We start from the raw sequence: 16,664 nt of genomic DNA, 5'->3' as shown, positions 1-16,664 counted from the left end.
TCTCATTTAATTCTCATAGTAACATGTGAAGTAGATTAAAGAAATGAGGAAGAGAAAAGCTAAGTAAGTTCTTTCAGGTCACAGAGATAGAAAGGGATGAATTCAGGATTTACAGACTGACTTTCAAATAAATCTACTGTATATACATATATTCTTTTTGAAACAGGGGATGGAACTGCTTAATGGTTATATAGCCTGTGGACTTCAATACAAACTAAACAAAAAGAAGCTAATTAAATTCTCCTTTACAAATAATTCCCTTAAATGTTCTTGGGCAAAGAAGAACCATAATTTCTACAATTTTCAGAGAAATTTAATTCCTGATAAAATGACGGTTCAGATATAAACATTTTTACTTCTATTTGACTGAAAGAGACAGATCTTCCATTCACGGATTCACTCCCCAATAATCTCAGCATTGAGGGTTAGGCCAAGCCAAAGCCACACACCTGGAACTCAATATGGGAGGCTGGTAAGAACTCATATACTTGAACATTTGCTTCCTGCCTTCTGGGGTGTACTTTAACAGAAAACTGGAATAAAAACACAGAGCTGAGACTCAAATCCAGGCACTCCAACATGGAATGCAGGCATCCCAAGTAGCAGCTTAATCACTTATAAAATGTTCATCAGGAAGATTCAAGTTTATCATTATATCACTTGAGAAAATAGATGGAAGAACAGAATTTAATGAAATTCAGAAGGTCTGACTTAAAATGCAGGTCAACAGGAGTACAAACAATTTACCACATGGGATCTGGAGGCAATGTATGACTAAACAAAAGGGACATAGTGGATGTCTGAGTGGATGTGGACAGAAAAAAAAAACTAGTGGTTTCAATGAAAAGCCCCAAAGTCAAAAAGACAGAGGTTAACCAGGGTGCGATGACTTGCAAACAGCTGCTTCCCACACGCAGAGTCTTATATAGTGCTATCCAAATAAATATGTGTCAGAATACTAAATGCCAGAATTGTTTATGAGGATTTAAAGGGTGCAGCACCATAAATGGCCTGAATATTTTCTCAAAGGCAATACTTCAATATGTAGAATTTTTTATTTTTATTCACCTTAAGTTAGAAATTTGCTGCAGTATTTATAAGCTGAAACTTGGTACTTTCCATCTAAAAGATTTTAAAACAAGTTAATCATTTCAAACTTTCTCCATTCAAGTATGTCAATACCCTTCTCCAGGAGTAAAATGTGTAGGTTATCTGCAACAACTTGCAGGAAAGGGCCCAGCGCGATGGCACAGTGGTTAAGGTCCTCGCCTTGCACGCCAGGGATCCCGTATGGGCATTGGTTCTAATCCAGGCTGCCCCGCTTCCCATCCAGCTCTCTGCCTGTGGCCCGGGAAAGCAGTCCAGGATGGCCCAAAGTCTTGGGACCCTGCACCCGTGTAAGAGACCCGGAAGAGGCTCCTGGCTTCAGATTGGCTCAGCTCCAGCCGTTGCGGCCACCTAGGGAGTGAATCATCGGATGGAAGATCTTCCTCTCTGTCTCTCCTCTCTGTATATCCGGCTTTCCAATAAAAATAATTTAAAAAATAAATCTTAAAAAAAAAAACTTGCAGGAAAGAAGTGACAACCAAGGAAAAAGTTAGTAAGGCTGCAAGAGGTGAGGAATGAAAGAAACCATTTGCCCTATGTCACATACCAAAAATCTATGCCCATTTTGTTGGTTTGCTCTTTGAGAGGCTGAGACTTTCCTCTACTGCTTGACTCCCTAAATACTCACAATAGGCAGGGCTGGACAAGGATAAAGCCTGGGGCTGGCATGTCAACCCAGGACTCCAGGGAGTGGCAGGCAGCAGTCACCTGAGCTGGTACTGCTCCTCCCAGTGTCTTTACTAGTAAGAAGCTGGAGTCAAGAGCAAGAGTCTAGCATTGAATCCAGGCACTCAGATAAAGTACATAGAATGTCTCAAGTAACAAATTGCCTATCCTGAAAGTCTATATTCTTCCATAAAAGAATGCATTTAAAATATAGGTTTTGGGGCCACGCGTGGTGGCCTAGCGGCTAAAGTCCTCGCCTTGAACGCCCCAGGATTCCATATGGGTGCCGGTCCTAATCTCGGCAGCTCCACTTCCCATCCAGCTCCCTGCTTGTGGCCTGGGAAGACAGTTGAGGACAGCCCAAAGCCTTGGGACCCTGTACCCATGTGCGACACCTGGAGGAGGTTCCTGGCTCCTGGCTTCAGATCGGCACAGCACTGGCCATTGCGGTCACTTGGGGAGTGAATCATCAGACGGAAGATCTTTCTAGCTCTCCTCCTCTGTATATATTTGTCTTTGCAATAAAAATAAATCTTAAAAAAATAAAATACACGTTTTTAAAAATGGGAAAACACTGCCACACATTTCGATCAACAGATGTTTATACAAGGCTTAAACTAATCTTTAAATTCAACAATATATTCAATTTAAAAAGTAATATTACAAAACATTTCAAACTTACCAAGCTGAATATTTCTTATCCATACTGATTGTTTAGTTTCCTTTAAGATTTTCTCAAAGTAAACACCAGCAAAGCCACTTGAAAAACATGCTGTGAGAACTGCCATGAGGCCTACAAATTGAGAGCCAGCTGAGAGTTCCTTGGAAACAAGCTCCTGAGAATCTGAAGGCCACTGAATTAGAAAAAAAAAAAATCAAGTTTAAGCCCCACAATACTTTACAAAGGGCATTACTAAGAGTTACTCTTCGACTTTAATACAGAAACTTGTCCATTATCCATCTTAGGGATTGCCTAGGAGAGATTTTGAAACAAAAATTCACAATCATTTGTTTTTTTCCCCACAGTGAGATTACTAGAACCTATAACTTTAAAAAGTCTCTAAGGGATAATAAATATCTACTTCATGAAACAAATTTATTATTAACCAATCTATTAAGGGGACGATGTCATGGCATGGTGTGCCAGTTAAGCCTCAGCTGATGATGCCAGCATCTTACATGGGTACCAGTTTGAGTCCTTCCTTCTTCACTTCCAACCCATCTCCCTGATTACAGCCTGAGAAAAAAGCAGAGGATGGCTTAAGTCCTCAGGCCCATGAATCCTCACAGAAGACCTGGAGGAGGCTCCTGGCTCTGGCTGGGACCAGCCCTGACCATTCTGGCCATTTTGAGAGTGAACCAGCAGATGGAATATTTTCTCAGGGGGAGAGGGGGTATGTGTGGGGTGTGTATGGTGTGTGTGTGTGTGTGTGTGTGTGTGTGTGTGTGTGTGTGTGTGTGTTTCTCCTCTCTGTAACCCTGCCTTTCAAATAACTTTACAATACTTTTTAAGGCTAAAAAACAAAAAGATCATTCTTTAAAATGTAATTCTCTAAAGATCACTATTTCAAACACAGGCAGATGAAGGATGAGAATCTTGGATTCCCTGTTATCTCAGCAAAAGCTGAGAGAGAGAGAGAGAGAGAGAGAGAGAGAGAGCAATTAGAAACGTGTAAAATCAAATAAGCTCAATCAAACGTCATAGATTAGCAGACTGGATTAAAAATCAAAACCCATTTACTTGTTGTCTAGAAGAGATACATTTCACCAACAAAAATCAGCAGAAACTATATTGCATGGGTTTTGATGTTTTCTATTATTTCTTCAAAACACTTTCTTCTGATTAAATCATTCAATGACTCATAGATCATACAGTAGCATCATTTTCTGCAAGAAGGTTCTTGATTTTCATTTCTTCAGCTACACGTTCGTAATTTAGTAGCATGTTATTTAACTTCATGGTGTTGTTAATTTCTTTTTTCTTCCTGATGTTGATTTTGTTTTGTGGCTTTTCATTTAAGGGGATGTATAGTAGCTGTGTAATGGAGACTGTCATATCTAGTAACATGTTATTTAACTTCATGGCATTGTAAATTTCTATTTTTCTTTCTATTGCTGATTTTGTATTATGACTTTTCATTTGAGGGGATGTTCAGTAGCTGTGAAATGGAGACTAACTTATCCAGATGTGAGGACACACAATGTAGTATGCATTCCTACTTCCAGACAAAGATGGACTTGCAAAGAAACTGTTTACTACATCTAGACAATTGAATGCTGGACTCTCTGCCATTGTCCATGCCTGCCATGATGGACATATGACTGTGTATGAAGATCTATATGTTAGTAATAATATAGAGGAACTAGGTGGGGGGGAGGGAATTGGGTCTGGGATAAGGGAAATACCAGGAGCTTACGGAACTGTATCATAAAATAATAATAGTAAAAATAAATAAAAGTTTTTAAAAAATCAAATACAACAAAGGAAAGCTATAAATTAGCAGGTAAATCCCAAACAAGGTCAATGAGAGACAGGCCATCAGAAAATGAAGGAAATCTTGGCTACAGCAGGAAAGAAATGTGTTAGAAAGGATGCCATGGTCATCATGCCCTATGTTTAGACGTTATGGACTCTTAGATATCAACCAATATTTTCTTAATGATTTTTTAAAATGTATTTATTTTTTATTGGAAAGACACATAAGATTTACAAAAAGGAGAGACAGAAGAGAAAATTCTTCCATGTGCTGGTTCATTCCCCAAATGGCTGCAAGGGTCAAAGCTGAGCCAATCCAAAACCAGGACCAAGAAGCCTCCTCTTGGTCTCCCACACAGGTGCAGTGTTCCAAACACTTGAGCCATCCTCCACTGCTTTCCCAGTTGTTACAGGTAGAATCTGTAGCATAGTGAGCTAAGACTCAGCCTGCAATGCCAGTTCGAGTCCCATCATCTCCATTTCTGATCCAGATCCCCACTAATGGTGTGGGAAAGCAGTGGAGGATGGCTCAAGTTCTTGGGCCTATGCACCCATGTGAGAGACCCAGAAGAAGCTACAGGTTCCTGGCTTCAAATGACGCAGCTAAGTTGCTGAAACCATTCAGGGAATGATCCAGTGGATGGAGGAAGCTCTATTTCTCTGTTTCACTCCTTCTTTTTAACTTTGCCTTTCCAGTAAAATAAATAAATCTTTAAAAATTTTTTATTTTCACTGGAAAGGTAAAATTACGAGTGACAGAGAAAGATCTTTCATCTGCTGGTTCACTCCCTAGGTGAGCACAATGGCCAAAGCTGAGCTGATCTGAGGCCAGGAGCCTCCTCCAGGTCTCCCATGTAAGTACGTCGTCTCCAGGTCCAAGGGAACTGGATGGGAGGTGGAGCAGCCAGAACATGAACCAACAACCATAAGGGATCCCAGCATGTACAAGGCAAGGATTTAGCCACTGAGCCATCATATCAGACCAAATTTTTTTTTAATGGATAAGGCTCCCCAAGATTCATTGGAGTGTCCATGTTCAACTGTTTAGTTTTATTTGGCAACCCTCTGCCTAACAATGCTTACAGACCTGTTCAAGACCACATTTTCCAAAATGCTTTATTGTTTCTGGAAAGGAAAATTCTATAAATATTGCTTTAACTTGAACACAAAGCAGCTTTTTTTTTTTTAAATTAGGACTTATTTTGAAAAAGAATTTGAGTTTAATTCAAATGTATGCCTGTAACACTCCAAAGTAAGGTCATATTTGGAGATAGCTATTGTGATCAGATGACTTGGGGGAATTTCTGGAATATTCATATTTGAAGATTACTTATTAATGAATGTCCCTGACTCAAATCTAACCAGAAACTGCAATCTTATTCTTTGTACATTTTCATTATGTAGTGTTAATAAGCTTAGCTGCAAACAAATTACATACATAAGCTATTTATTAAAAAGATTAAAACTAATATCTTGGGATTTGATTATTGTTTTAGAACTTTTCTATTCTCCTGTGGAACATTGGCCTTTCCACCTTTTCACTTTTTGTTCATTATGGTTTAGTGGTACATTAAGCCAAGATTATAAGGTACACTCAAACTGGGCTACTGCAAAATGTAAAAGAGGGAAGGGACAAAAACAAAGAAAGGTTGGAGAACTGAGGAAGAAAAGAGGAAGGGAAGTATTGTATAAGGAAGTATAAGTATTGTTCTTAGAACAATATTTATGAAATATATGAAATCTATTCTCTATAGTAATACAAAAAAAATTTTAGGGCATTAGATCATCACAGATTTGCAGGGAAAAAAAATCACTTCACAATTAGTTACGGAAAAAACGAATATTATGGACCCTGTGGTGGTATGTCAGGCTAACCCTTTGTGTCACTGGCATTCCATATGGCATCAGCTTGTGCCCAGGATGCAGCAGTTCCAACCAAGCTCCCTGTTTATGGCCTGTGAAAGCACAAGAGGATGGCTTTAGTCCTTGAGAACCTGCACCTATATGGGAGACTCAGAAGAAGCTCCTGGCTCCCCAGCTTCAGACTGGTTCACCTCCACCCAGTGTGGCCATTTTGGAAGTCAATCAGGGGATGGGAGATCTTTCACTCTCCTTCTATCTGTAAATCTGTCCTTCAAATAAATAAATAAATACATCTTTTAAGAAAAGAGAAGGTGGGCATAACACCAGATGCCTTCCACCACTGCTTATTTTAAAAATGTATTTTTCCTCATCTTACATTATATTTACATATTGCTAATTAGGCACTAGAAACAGAAGGAGCAATGAAACACAGCTGTTGTCTTCTATGAATTTATGGTGTATTGATAGATACGGACCATTAAGAAGCATCTAACTACAAGTAGCATGGGAACATACACACAAACTACTGAAGTAGCAAAAAGGGGGTAAATGATCAACTGGGATGTTTGTAAGATATTCTTGTAGAAGTAAAACTTCAACTGAGTCTTAAAGTAGATTAGCCAGGACAAGAAAGAGAATTCATTCACCAAGAGAGTGAGAATGAATACAGAGGCCCAGAATAGGCACAACAAGCAACTTGGTTGTAAAAACTGAAAGTGTGACTTGTGGCGCAGTAAAAGTGAGCTGGAGGCTAACAGTGTAGCATAGTGTGTGATTATAACCATTCTAGACTGTAAGTCAGTGAAACATCAGATTTTTTACCTAAGACGTTCATTGTTACTGCTAAACCCATGCTACACTTGTACTATTAATTATTTAATAACTTAAAGTATTTCATTTTAAAATCTTAATACCTATCTTACCTTGTCCTAAATAATACATGAGAATATGGGTATAATATCCCACTTATACCTTTATAACTATTTAAAATCATTACATAAAAATCTATTAAAACATATACTACACATTGAGAAAAGTAATGGGAACCTACTGGATGACAGAAAAGTGATCTTTCTGCATTTTAGTTGATTTGTTTTATTTTAATGTTATTTATCTGAAAAGAGAAGGAGGTAGAGAAGAAAGATATCATCCATTTGCTAATTCACTCCCCCAAATGCATCCAAACAGCTGGGGTTGGGCCAGGCCAAAGTCAGGAACCAGAAACTCCATTTGGTCTTCCAACATGGGTGGCAGAGACCATATACTTAATCCATCCTTTACTGCCTCTCACGGTACAATTTAGCACAAGCTGGTCAGAAGCTAATGGACAGGGACTCAATCCCAGACACTCAAATATGGGATGTGGCATCCCGAGCAGTGGCTCAACTACTACACCACAATGCCAACCCTAGATTTTATTTTATAGATGCCACAATAAGTGACAATATTGGAGGCTGGATGTGGGGCAATGGGTATAAAACCGGGTAAGAAAAATTAGGATGGAAAGATCATGTAAGAAATAAGGAAGGCATGAATCAAAGAGTAACAATAGAAACAGACAATGAGAAAAAGCATTAAGTCGTAAGTTTAACTTTGGATATGCTGAGTCTATTGTACAAATAAGTAAAAACATCCAGCAACTTCCCAGATATACAAATCTGAAACCACAGATGACAATCACAGCTGTTGACACAATCTGAGAAGTCATTAGCACATCAGTGTTAACAAAAACCTACAGAATTATTTCCCCAAATCAGAACATAACTTAGGTTTTTTAAAAAAAATAATAAGCCAATAAGCAATCCCAATACAAAAGAAAAATCAAACAAGATGAGCACATGCAGCAAATCAATATGGAATCATTAGAAAAAACAGTGGTTATCAGTGAAGTTGACAGACCATAAGAAGTGAGTGGCTAGCTAATGTCAACTGACCCACCAAGCCAGTAAAGGCTGTCTTTGTTTTACATGCAGTGTCTTATTTCTACAACCAAATAATTCATTATTTAGGTATGATATTTTATTTTAACTTATTTCTTTAGAATCACTTAACTTTAAATGTAGTATATTATACAGGAAAAGTCCTCAGAAATTTGTCAATAACGAAAAAGGCATTTACTTTTTCAACAAGTGATATAAACATACAATCTAGGCAAAATAAAATATGCTTTTGAATGTATGTACAACTTCACAGATACTTATATGGAATAGTTACCTGAACAAAAGCCACTCCTGTCATCAAAATTAATAGGGAAAGCCACTGGTACACACCTAATTTTTTACTAAGCATAGACACAGAAAATAATGCTGTTGTAAGAATTTTCAGCTGATATGTGACCTGAAAAAGAAAACAGCAAAATTATTAAGGCCTTTTATTTCTTTCTTAAAAGTAATACTAGAAATATATCTTAAGTACCTGATAAGTAGCTGCATCTAGATTTGACAGAGCCACATAGAGCAAGTTATTCTGAAGAGTGTATATCCCTGATGGAATAGCAAGTTTTAGAGTTTCCATTGGCTTATTAAGAATCTCATCATGCAGGACTCGATTCAGTGTTCTCAAACTACATTCTAGAAAAAATACATGAAATAGAAAAAAAATCAGTAATTAAGGAACTCTGAGTAAGTTACAAATCCTTTCTTTCAGGACCTGTTTTCTCATCTGTCAAAAGAAAGAACCTGAGCATATGTTAAGGTATTTTTAGGCTGATAATATATCTTTTTGGTTCTATTTTCTCAAATGAGAGAAAAGAGAGCACTAGCCTCACATTCTTTCAGATATAAAATCAAATTATTTACATAAGTGGTTATTCCAATGAGTTCATAAAAAATGAAACTAAACTTATTTTGGTGCAAAAATTTTGAAATCCAAAAATATAAGGGATCTTTAAAAAGTTTACACAAAATGTAATTATGAAAAAACCATGCAAGGAGAATCAAACTGTTCCGTACCAAAATAAACTTATCTTCTCTAATTTCATTGTCCATAAACTTTTTGAAGTACCTTCACACATATATACTCACATATACATATCTGTGATAATCAAAAGATCAACTATTCTTTATTATGAACATTTATATTTTGTATATCCCATTTATCATCAACTATTCATGCCTACTAATAACTGGGAAGACTTTAATCATAAAAAAGACTCAATCAGTTAGGGAGTAGGTTTGGCTACAAACAGAACACTCAATTTACACTGGTCTAAGTACCACAGGGGTTTGTCTCACACAAGTCTGGCCTGAACTTGACACAACAGCTCAGGGATCCAGATATATGCAGGCACATATTCATTCATTCATATTTTCTCTCTTTCTCTCCTTACTCCTCCCCTGCCTAGGGATAAAGATAGAAACCCTAGATAGGTAGGTAGGTAGATAGATATAGAAAACCTACATAGAACATAGATAAAGACAGAAAATCTAGATAGATAGATAGATAGATACATAGATACTACATTATTACACCAAGGTCACCAAGAAACTCTGTGTTAGGTAGCAATATGAGAGAAGAGGAAACAACAGCCTAGTGGAAATCTTAACTCATTGGTCAAGAGTTGGTTACACGGTCACCCATCTCTGCAAGAGACTTGAGAAATCAAATCTTTTTATTTTCACATCACGAACAAAAAAGGGAGAAAGATACTGGAAACAGTTACACAGCCTACAATATTAATCACAAAAAAAATCTCCAAGAAACTTTAGAATACACATGAACTGCTCCAGAAAGAAGAAATTCTAAGGAATCATATTAATATACCACTAGTGACTCTTATGGATGATTTACTTTCCAATGTTATACTAAGAAACTTTGATTATAGAGTATGTTGAAATGAGAAAAATTTGAAAGACTGCTACCAGATACCTATAGTGTCGTTACCCACAAGTCAAAAATTATTAGCTGCAAGTTATAAATTTTCTTTAGCTTTGCCAGAAAATAATTTCAAATGTTTACTTTTTAAGATTAAATTCTAAAATAATTAGTGCTACCAAATATTTTTGATACACCACTTTTATTCCACATTCCTCCCAATTCCTAGTATTGAAAGACTTTTTGTTTTTTAAAGATTTACTTATTTATTGGAAAGTCAGATATACAGAGAAGAGGAGAGACAGAGAGAAAGATCTTCCGTCCAATGAATTCACTCCCCAAGTGAGTGCAACGGCTGGTACTGCGCCAATCTGAAGCCGGGAACCAGGAACTTCTTCCGGGTATCCCACATGGGTGCAGGGTCCCAAAGCTTTGGGCCATCCTCAACTGCTTTCCCAGGCCACAAGCAGGGAGCTGGATGGGAAGTGGAGCTACCGGGATTAGAACCAGCGCCCATATGTGATCCTGGGGCGTTCAAGGCGAGGACTTTAAGGCCACGCCGCCGGGCCCTAGTATTGAAAGACTTTTAAGCCCTTTATCCCCTTTTCAAATTAGCTGTTGTCCTTTTCTTGCTGACTTGTAGGTCTCTGTAATTCTAGATATTATTACTTGAACAATGTGGCGAATTAACCTCTCTCAAACTGCGGCTTTTCATCTCATTTGGTTTGATACAGATATTTTAGGTCTTAACATACTTCAAAATATCTATTTCCCTTCATAACTTATTTGTGTCTTTCACATATTATTTATAACCACTGAAGTATAATGGTCATAAAGTTTCATTTTAAAAATGTATTTATTTTTATTGAAAAGATAGATACACAGACACAAGAGGAGATACACAGAGAAAGATCTTCCTTCCACTGGTTTTCTCCCCAAGTGGCTGCAATGGCTCCTGAGACAATCTGAAACAAGGAGCCAGGAGCTTCCTCCAGGTCTCCCACACAGGTTCAGGGATCCAAGGCTTTGGGCCATCCTCAACTGCTTTCCCAGGTCACAAGCAGGGAGCTGGATGGGAAGTGGGGCCGTTGGGATTAGAACCAGCAACCATATGGAATCCCAGAGCGTGCAGGGTGATGACTTTAACCACTACGCTATCGTGCCAGGCCCTGATATTTCAATCTGAATGCTTTAAAGGTATCGCCAATACAGCCCTCAAAAATGCCACAAGTGTTGCCAAATCCACCTTCTTCATCCTGGCCTAGCCCAAGCTGTTGATGGTGACTGAAAGAATGAACCAGCAGGTGGAAGACTGATGTTCATATTTACGTCTCTTCTGTCTCTCTCCCCATAACACTTTCAAAGAAGTATTTAAATAAATAAAATATTTATCAACATTGTATCAAATAAGTCACTGCTATACCAATCAAAGAAAAATAAAATTAAAAGATTCATTTAGTGCCTGTACTATGGAAGTCAGTCTGGAAAGTGCTAAGACAACTGAAAACTTATATAACATCTGACCCAGCTACTCCACTCCTGGGAATATATCCAAATGAAGTGAACTCTGCATATGAGAGTGACCTGAAATCCTATATTTATGGCAGCATAATGCACAATAGCAAAGACATGGAAACAACTCAAATGCCTGTTGAAAGAGGACTGGATAAGGAAACTGCGGTATATGTACTCCATGGAATACTATTCAACCATTAATTCTACTGTTTGCAACAAAATGGTCCCAACTAAAGACCATTATGCTCAGTGAAATAAACCAATCCCCAAACAATATCATATGTTCTCTCCAATATAAGGCAACATTCATGCAAAATATAAACCAAATAGATATACAGATAATTAAGTGTATACACTTATTCTCATAGGTGAAATATATGATGAAGATTAGTACCAGGAAGTGAAGATATCTTGTAGTATGGATTTCTACTCCTGAATCAAGGGAGGGCTCCCAGTGAAACAGTTAAATATACCTCATTAATACAGTGTTGGATTTGCTGCCCTTATCTATACCTACAATTTCATGGTAGCAGAATGTTGAATTTTTAACTGTTTTTGGGGGGCTGTATTGCACTTATAATATGCGGGATGGATAGCGGGAGAGGAAAGGGGAAATACTGATAACCCATAAAACTGTATAATGTAAAATAATAAAAATGATTTTTACAAGGATATAATTGATGTAATAAATATTTCTATCTCTTGAAAAAAAAAAGCCTTTGAATTAGCAAATAATTATTATGACCTCTCTAACAATCTAAGTGTGACAAAATTATGGAATTTATTTTATTCTGGTGTTATTATAATTAAAAAAACAACTATTTCATACTTATAGCAACCAGAAATCACGAATCATGATACAGATTAGCCTAAAATGTCTAAAACTACTAAATAAAATCATTTTAACAAATCTTTAAAAATCTGAAATGTTTTCTATACTAAATATTTATGTAAGAGTTCAAATGTTGTGCCCACCCCTGTGGTGCGGTGAGTTAAGCTACTAGCTACAATGCTAAATATGGGTGCCAGTTTGAGTAGTGGTGGCTCTATTTGCAATCCAGCTCCCTACTAATGTACCTGTGAAAGCACCAAAAGATGGCTGTAATGCTGGGGGTGCTGCTCCCATGTGGGCAACCTGGATGAAGTTCCTGGATCCCGATTTCAGCCTTGCCCAGCCCAGTCGCCACAGTACTTGTGGGAGTAAACCAGTGCACAGAATATCTCCGTCTCCTTTTCTCTCTCTTCCTCTCTCTGCAACTCTGCTTTTCAAATAAGTAGCTAAATCTTTTTTCTTTCCGTTCAAATGCATACTTACCAACATTATATTTACATTTATGTAAATGAAACTGCATTGATTCAAAACAAGAGACCCTAGATACTTACTGTTATCTTTGTAGACCAATAAAATGCATGCCATTATCTTCAAAAGTTCAGCAATAACTACTGCTGTGGAAGATAGATAACGTGGTCCTTCCTCTTTTAAAGTCCTAGAATAACGCATAGTCAGAACCAAGCTAGTAGTCTGAAAGACCAAAATCCCTAAGGAGAGGTATTTCAAGTTGGCAGACATTGTTTTCTCTTCATTTGCCTGAAAGACAAAATAAACAGGACAAATAAGTAAAATTTAAAATAACACTAACACATTAAAGAAAAATAAAAAGACAGTTTCAGACATAAGGCAGTAAGTACATTCCACCCTGTTCTTGCTAATCACAACTGAAAACCTTTAACCTAAGACAAAAACCGAAAGAATGGGAGAGAAAAAGCAGACTGGTTAGAGACCTAGGGTCTTGAGGGAAGACCTAGCAATTAATTCATTGGAGACTTTTTGCTGCCTATAAACATGGGTATGTCACAAAACCCATGGAAAATGGAATTTTGAAAAAGCAGGCATTGGAATTTGAATTCTTTTTTCTCCTTTGTTGCAAATTCACGCTGTGCATTGGAATTTGAATTCTTTTTTCTCCTTTGTTGCAAATTCACGCTGTGGCTATGGTTACACAATAAAGAACGCACGCCGTCTGTAGGTGGGAGTAGACATGAAAGTAACGTTTTCCTTTAATTTCTTTCTATTTATTCATTTTAAAGATCGTCTCTTTATTTTAAAGGCAGAGTTAGGCAAAGAGAAAGAGATTCTCCATCATCTGGTTCACTCTCCAAATAACCACAAGAGCCGGAGCAGGGTTAGTCTGAAGCCAGGAGCAAGGAGCATCTTCTGGGCTTCGCATATGGGTGCAAGGATCCAAGGACTTGGGCTCTCTTCCCCTGTATCCCCAGGACAGCAACTAGGAGCTGGATCAGCAGTGGGACAGCTGGAACTTGACCTAGCATCCATATGGGATGCTGGCACTGCAGGCAGAAGCTTAGCTTGCTACCCATGGCACCAGCCCCTAATTTTTATTTATTTTGATTTGAAAGGCAGAGAGGCAAATCTTCTATCTACTGACTCACTCTCCAAATGCTGCAGCGGCCAGGGTTGGCTGCCTCTCATGCACACCAGCAGATAGCTTCATTAGCACTGAAATACCCTGAACTGAAACCAGGCACTGTGATTTGGGATACAAGTATTTCAAGCAATTACTTAGTCCACACCTGAAAGTGAACAGACTTAGATCCTGAGATGGGAGGCAAAGGATGATGAGGTAACTGCAGATTTTTCTAAACTTCTTTCCTCCTCCCCCTTGGCTGTTGAGTCATCCCTCATCAGCCTTCTGCTTCTGATACTCATCAGCAACACTTCCCTTCATTTTCTGTTTCCCATGTGCCCATGGCTGCCTCAGCCTCTTCACCTTCCTCTCCATTCTCTTCACCATCACCCTTCACATTCTTCCCATTTTTTAAAGATTTATTTATTTTTATTGAGAGGCAGATATACAGAGAGAAGGAGACAGGGAAAGATCCTCCATCCACAGGTTACTCCCCAAGTGGCCACAGCAGCCAGAGCTGAGCCAATCTGAAGCCAGGAGCCAGGAGCTTATTCCCAGTTTCCCACGCAAGTGCAGGGTCCCAAGATTCTGGGCCGTCCTCGACTGCTTTTCCAGGCCACAAGCATGGAGCTGGAAGGGAAGTGGAGCATCCGGGACATGAACAAGCATCCACATGGGTTTCTGATGTGTGCAAGGTGAGGACTTCAACCACGTCTTTTTTCTCTACCTCACTATTGTCCTGCTCCAACGTTTCTCAATATTGTTGCCAAGGTCATCTCTCCTTCGTACTTTCTTCCTTTCGTAAGTCCTTTGGGTAACCTTGCAGCCAATAAGATTTCAAATTAACAAATTGGGAAAATAAACAAAAAAACCTGTATTAAAAGAGCTGTCACCGTGGTGTAGTAGCTCAAGCCTCCACTTGCAGTGCCAGCATCCCATATGGGCATATAGGTACCAGTTCAAGTCCTGACTGCTCCACATCTTGGCCAGCTCTCTGCAATGCATCTGGGAAAACAGCCTAAGAATGCACAAGTCCTCAGTCTCCTGTACCCATGTGGGTACCCATGTCCAAAGAAACTCCTGGCTCCTGACTTTGCACTAACCCAACTCCAGCCATTGTGGTCATTTGAGGAATGAAACAGCAGATGGAAGATCTCTCTCTCTCTCTCTGTCTCTCTAAATCTGCCTTTCAAATAAAAAAAATTAAGCTTTAAAACAAAAATTATATCACCCAAATGCCACCAGTAAGTGAACTATGAACATTTCCATACAACGGAATACTAATCAACAATAACAGAAACAACATGTCAAAAACATACTGACCAAAAAATCAAAAACAATACATATAAACCCATTTATGTCAAATTCTAGAAAAAAATCTATAGTGGCAGTTGCAAACTTATGATTAACTGCAGCCAAGGACTGAGGTTGAAGTTTGACTAAAAAGAGAAAGAAACGAATTTTGGTGGTGGTGGAAATATAGTCCAAGCTGTGACTGTATGATTAAACTCACTTAACAGGAATCACTGAATTACATATTTAAGATGGGTATATTTCACTGTATGCATGTTATTATTCCAACTTCATTTTTAAAATTAAACACTGAAAATACTCTAAGAACATTCCTCACCAAATCTTATTCATAGTTTTGACTGTTGCTGATTTCCAACTTTTACAATCTTTTTGAAATACCCACACAGATTCAGAAAGATTCAGAAAGCATTACTTGAAGCTGACGTTGTGGCTAACAGGTTGAGCAGCCACCTGCAACGCTGGCATCTCGAATGGGCACCAGTTCAAGTTCTGGCTGTTCTACTTCCTATCTAGCTGTGTAAATGCAATGGAGAAAGCAATGAAGAACGGTCCTTGGGCCCCTGTACACATGTGGGAGACCAGGATGAAGCTCCTGGGGCCTGTCGCTGGCATGGCCCAACCCGGGTCACTACAGTCATTTGGGCAGGGAACCAGCAAACAGAAGATCGCTCTTTATCTCTCCCTCTCTCTTTGTAACTCTGCCTTTTAGATAAATAAGTCTTTTTAGAAAAAGCATTATTCAGCTAATTATTATGGTTATAAAGAGGTATATGACTATTCAAAAAGTTTGAAATGTGTATTATGAAAAAAATTACACAAGGTTTTCAAAAAATTTGCATGAACATAAACTCATACCAACTTGCTATAACATGATTGAACTAATCTAATTTGATACAGCAAGGATAAGACATCAGTTTGAAACGATGCCTTAATCAAAGGAACATGAATTCTGCTAAAGTTGAAGAATATAAAATTGATAGCGCAGGTAGGACAGCTGAATGATTAAACTTATAAAATGTAAGATCATCTCTCCCCTGCAGCAGCAGATTACAGGTAACTCATCTGAAGGCGCAGGAAGGACAGGTGTTCTGCACTGCAGCTTCAGTCCTGAGTTGGGACATCCACACCCACTACCGGAACACCTGTCACCTCCACTTCCACTTCAGCCTCAACTGTTGCCCGCCCTGTTAATGCAACAGATAATGCCCCAATATTTTGGATTCATGACAATCATGTGAGACATCAGATGGAGTTTCTGGCTCCTAGCTTCAGCCTGCCCGATCCCTGGCTTTTAAGACATCTGAGAAGTGAATCAGCAAATGGAACCTTTCCAATCTCATTCTTTCTCTTTCTCTTTCTCTCTGGGTCCTTCATAATGTGTCTAGTAAAGCAGCAGAAGGTGGCATAAGAAACTTGGGCCTCTTCCAAATGTGGGGGAGACCCATGTGGATTTCCTGACTCCTGGCTTCAGCCTGGACCAATCT

The 16,664-nt window shown here is 38.5% G+C and overlaps 1 protein-coding gene across 3 annotated transcripts in view; it reads right to left on the bottom strand.

Moving 5' to 3' along the window:
- Positions 1 to 16,664, bottom strand: part of SLC35A3 (solute carrier family 35 member A3) — a 55,965-nt gene that overhangs the window by 22,073 nt on the left and 17,228 nt on the right. For all 3 annotated transcript variants that reach the window (XM_040999384.1, XM_040999386.1, XM_040999385.1), the window contains exons 2-5: positions 12,824 to 13,028; positions 8,528 to 8,682; positions 8,327 to 8,449; positions 2,456 to 2,627 (exon numbers count right to left, since the gene is read on the bottom strand). In XM_040999384.1, the coding sequence (XP_040855318.1) occupies positions 2,456 to 2,627; positions 8,327 to 8,449; positions 8,528 to 8,682; positions 12,824 to 13,010 (637 nt within the window). In that variant the 5' untranslated portion in view covers positions 13,011 to 13,028. The remainder of the gene's footprint in view (positions 1 to 2,455; positions 2,628 to 8,326; positions 8,450 to 8,527; positions 8,683 to 12,823; positions 13,029 to 16,664) is intronic.

Source organism: Ochotona curzoniae, unplaced genomic scaffold, assembly GCF_017591425.1.
Source record: "Ochotona curzoniae isolate NIBS_2020 unplaced genomic scaffold, NIBS_Ocur_1.0 scaffold_1037, whole genome shotgun sequence".
In the NCBI taxonomy this organism is placed as follows: domain Eukaryota; kingdom Metazoa; phylum Chordata; class Mammalia; order Lagomorpha; family Ochotonidae; genus Ochotona; species Ochotona curzoniae.
Note: the sequence above shows the minus strand (reverse complement) of the source record. Positions and strands in the feature narration are given on the sequence as shown.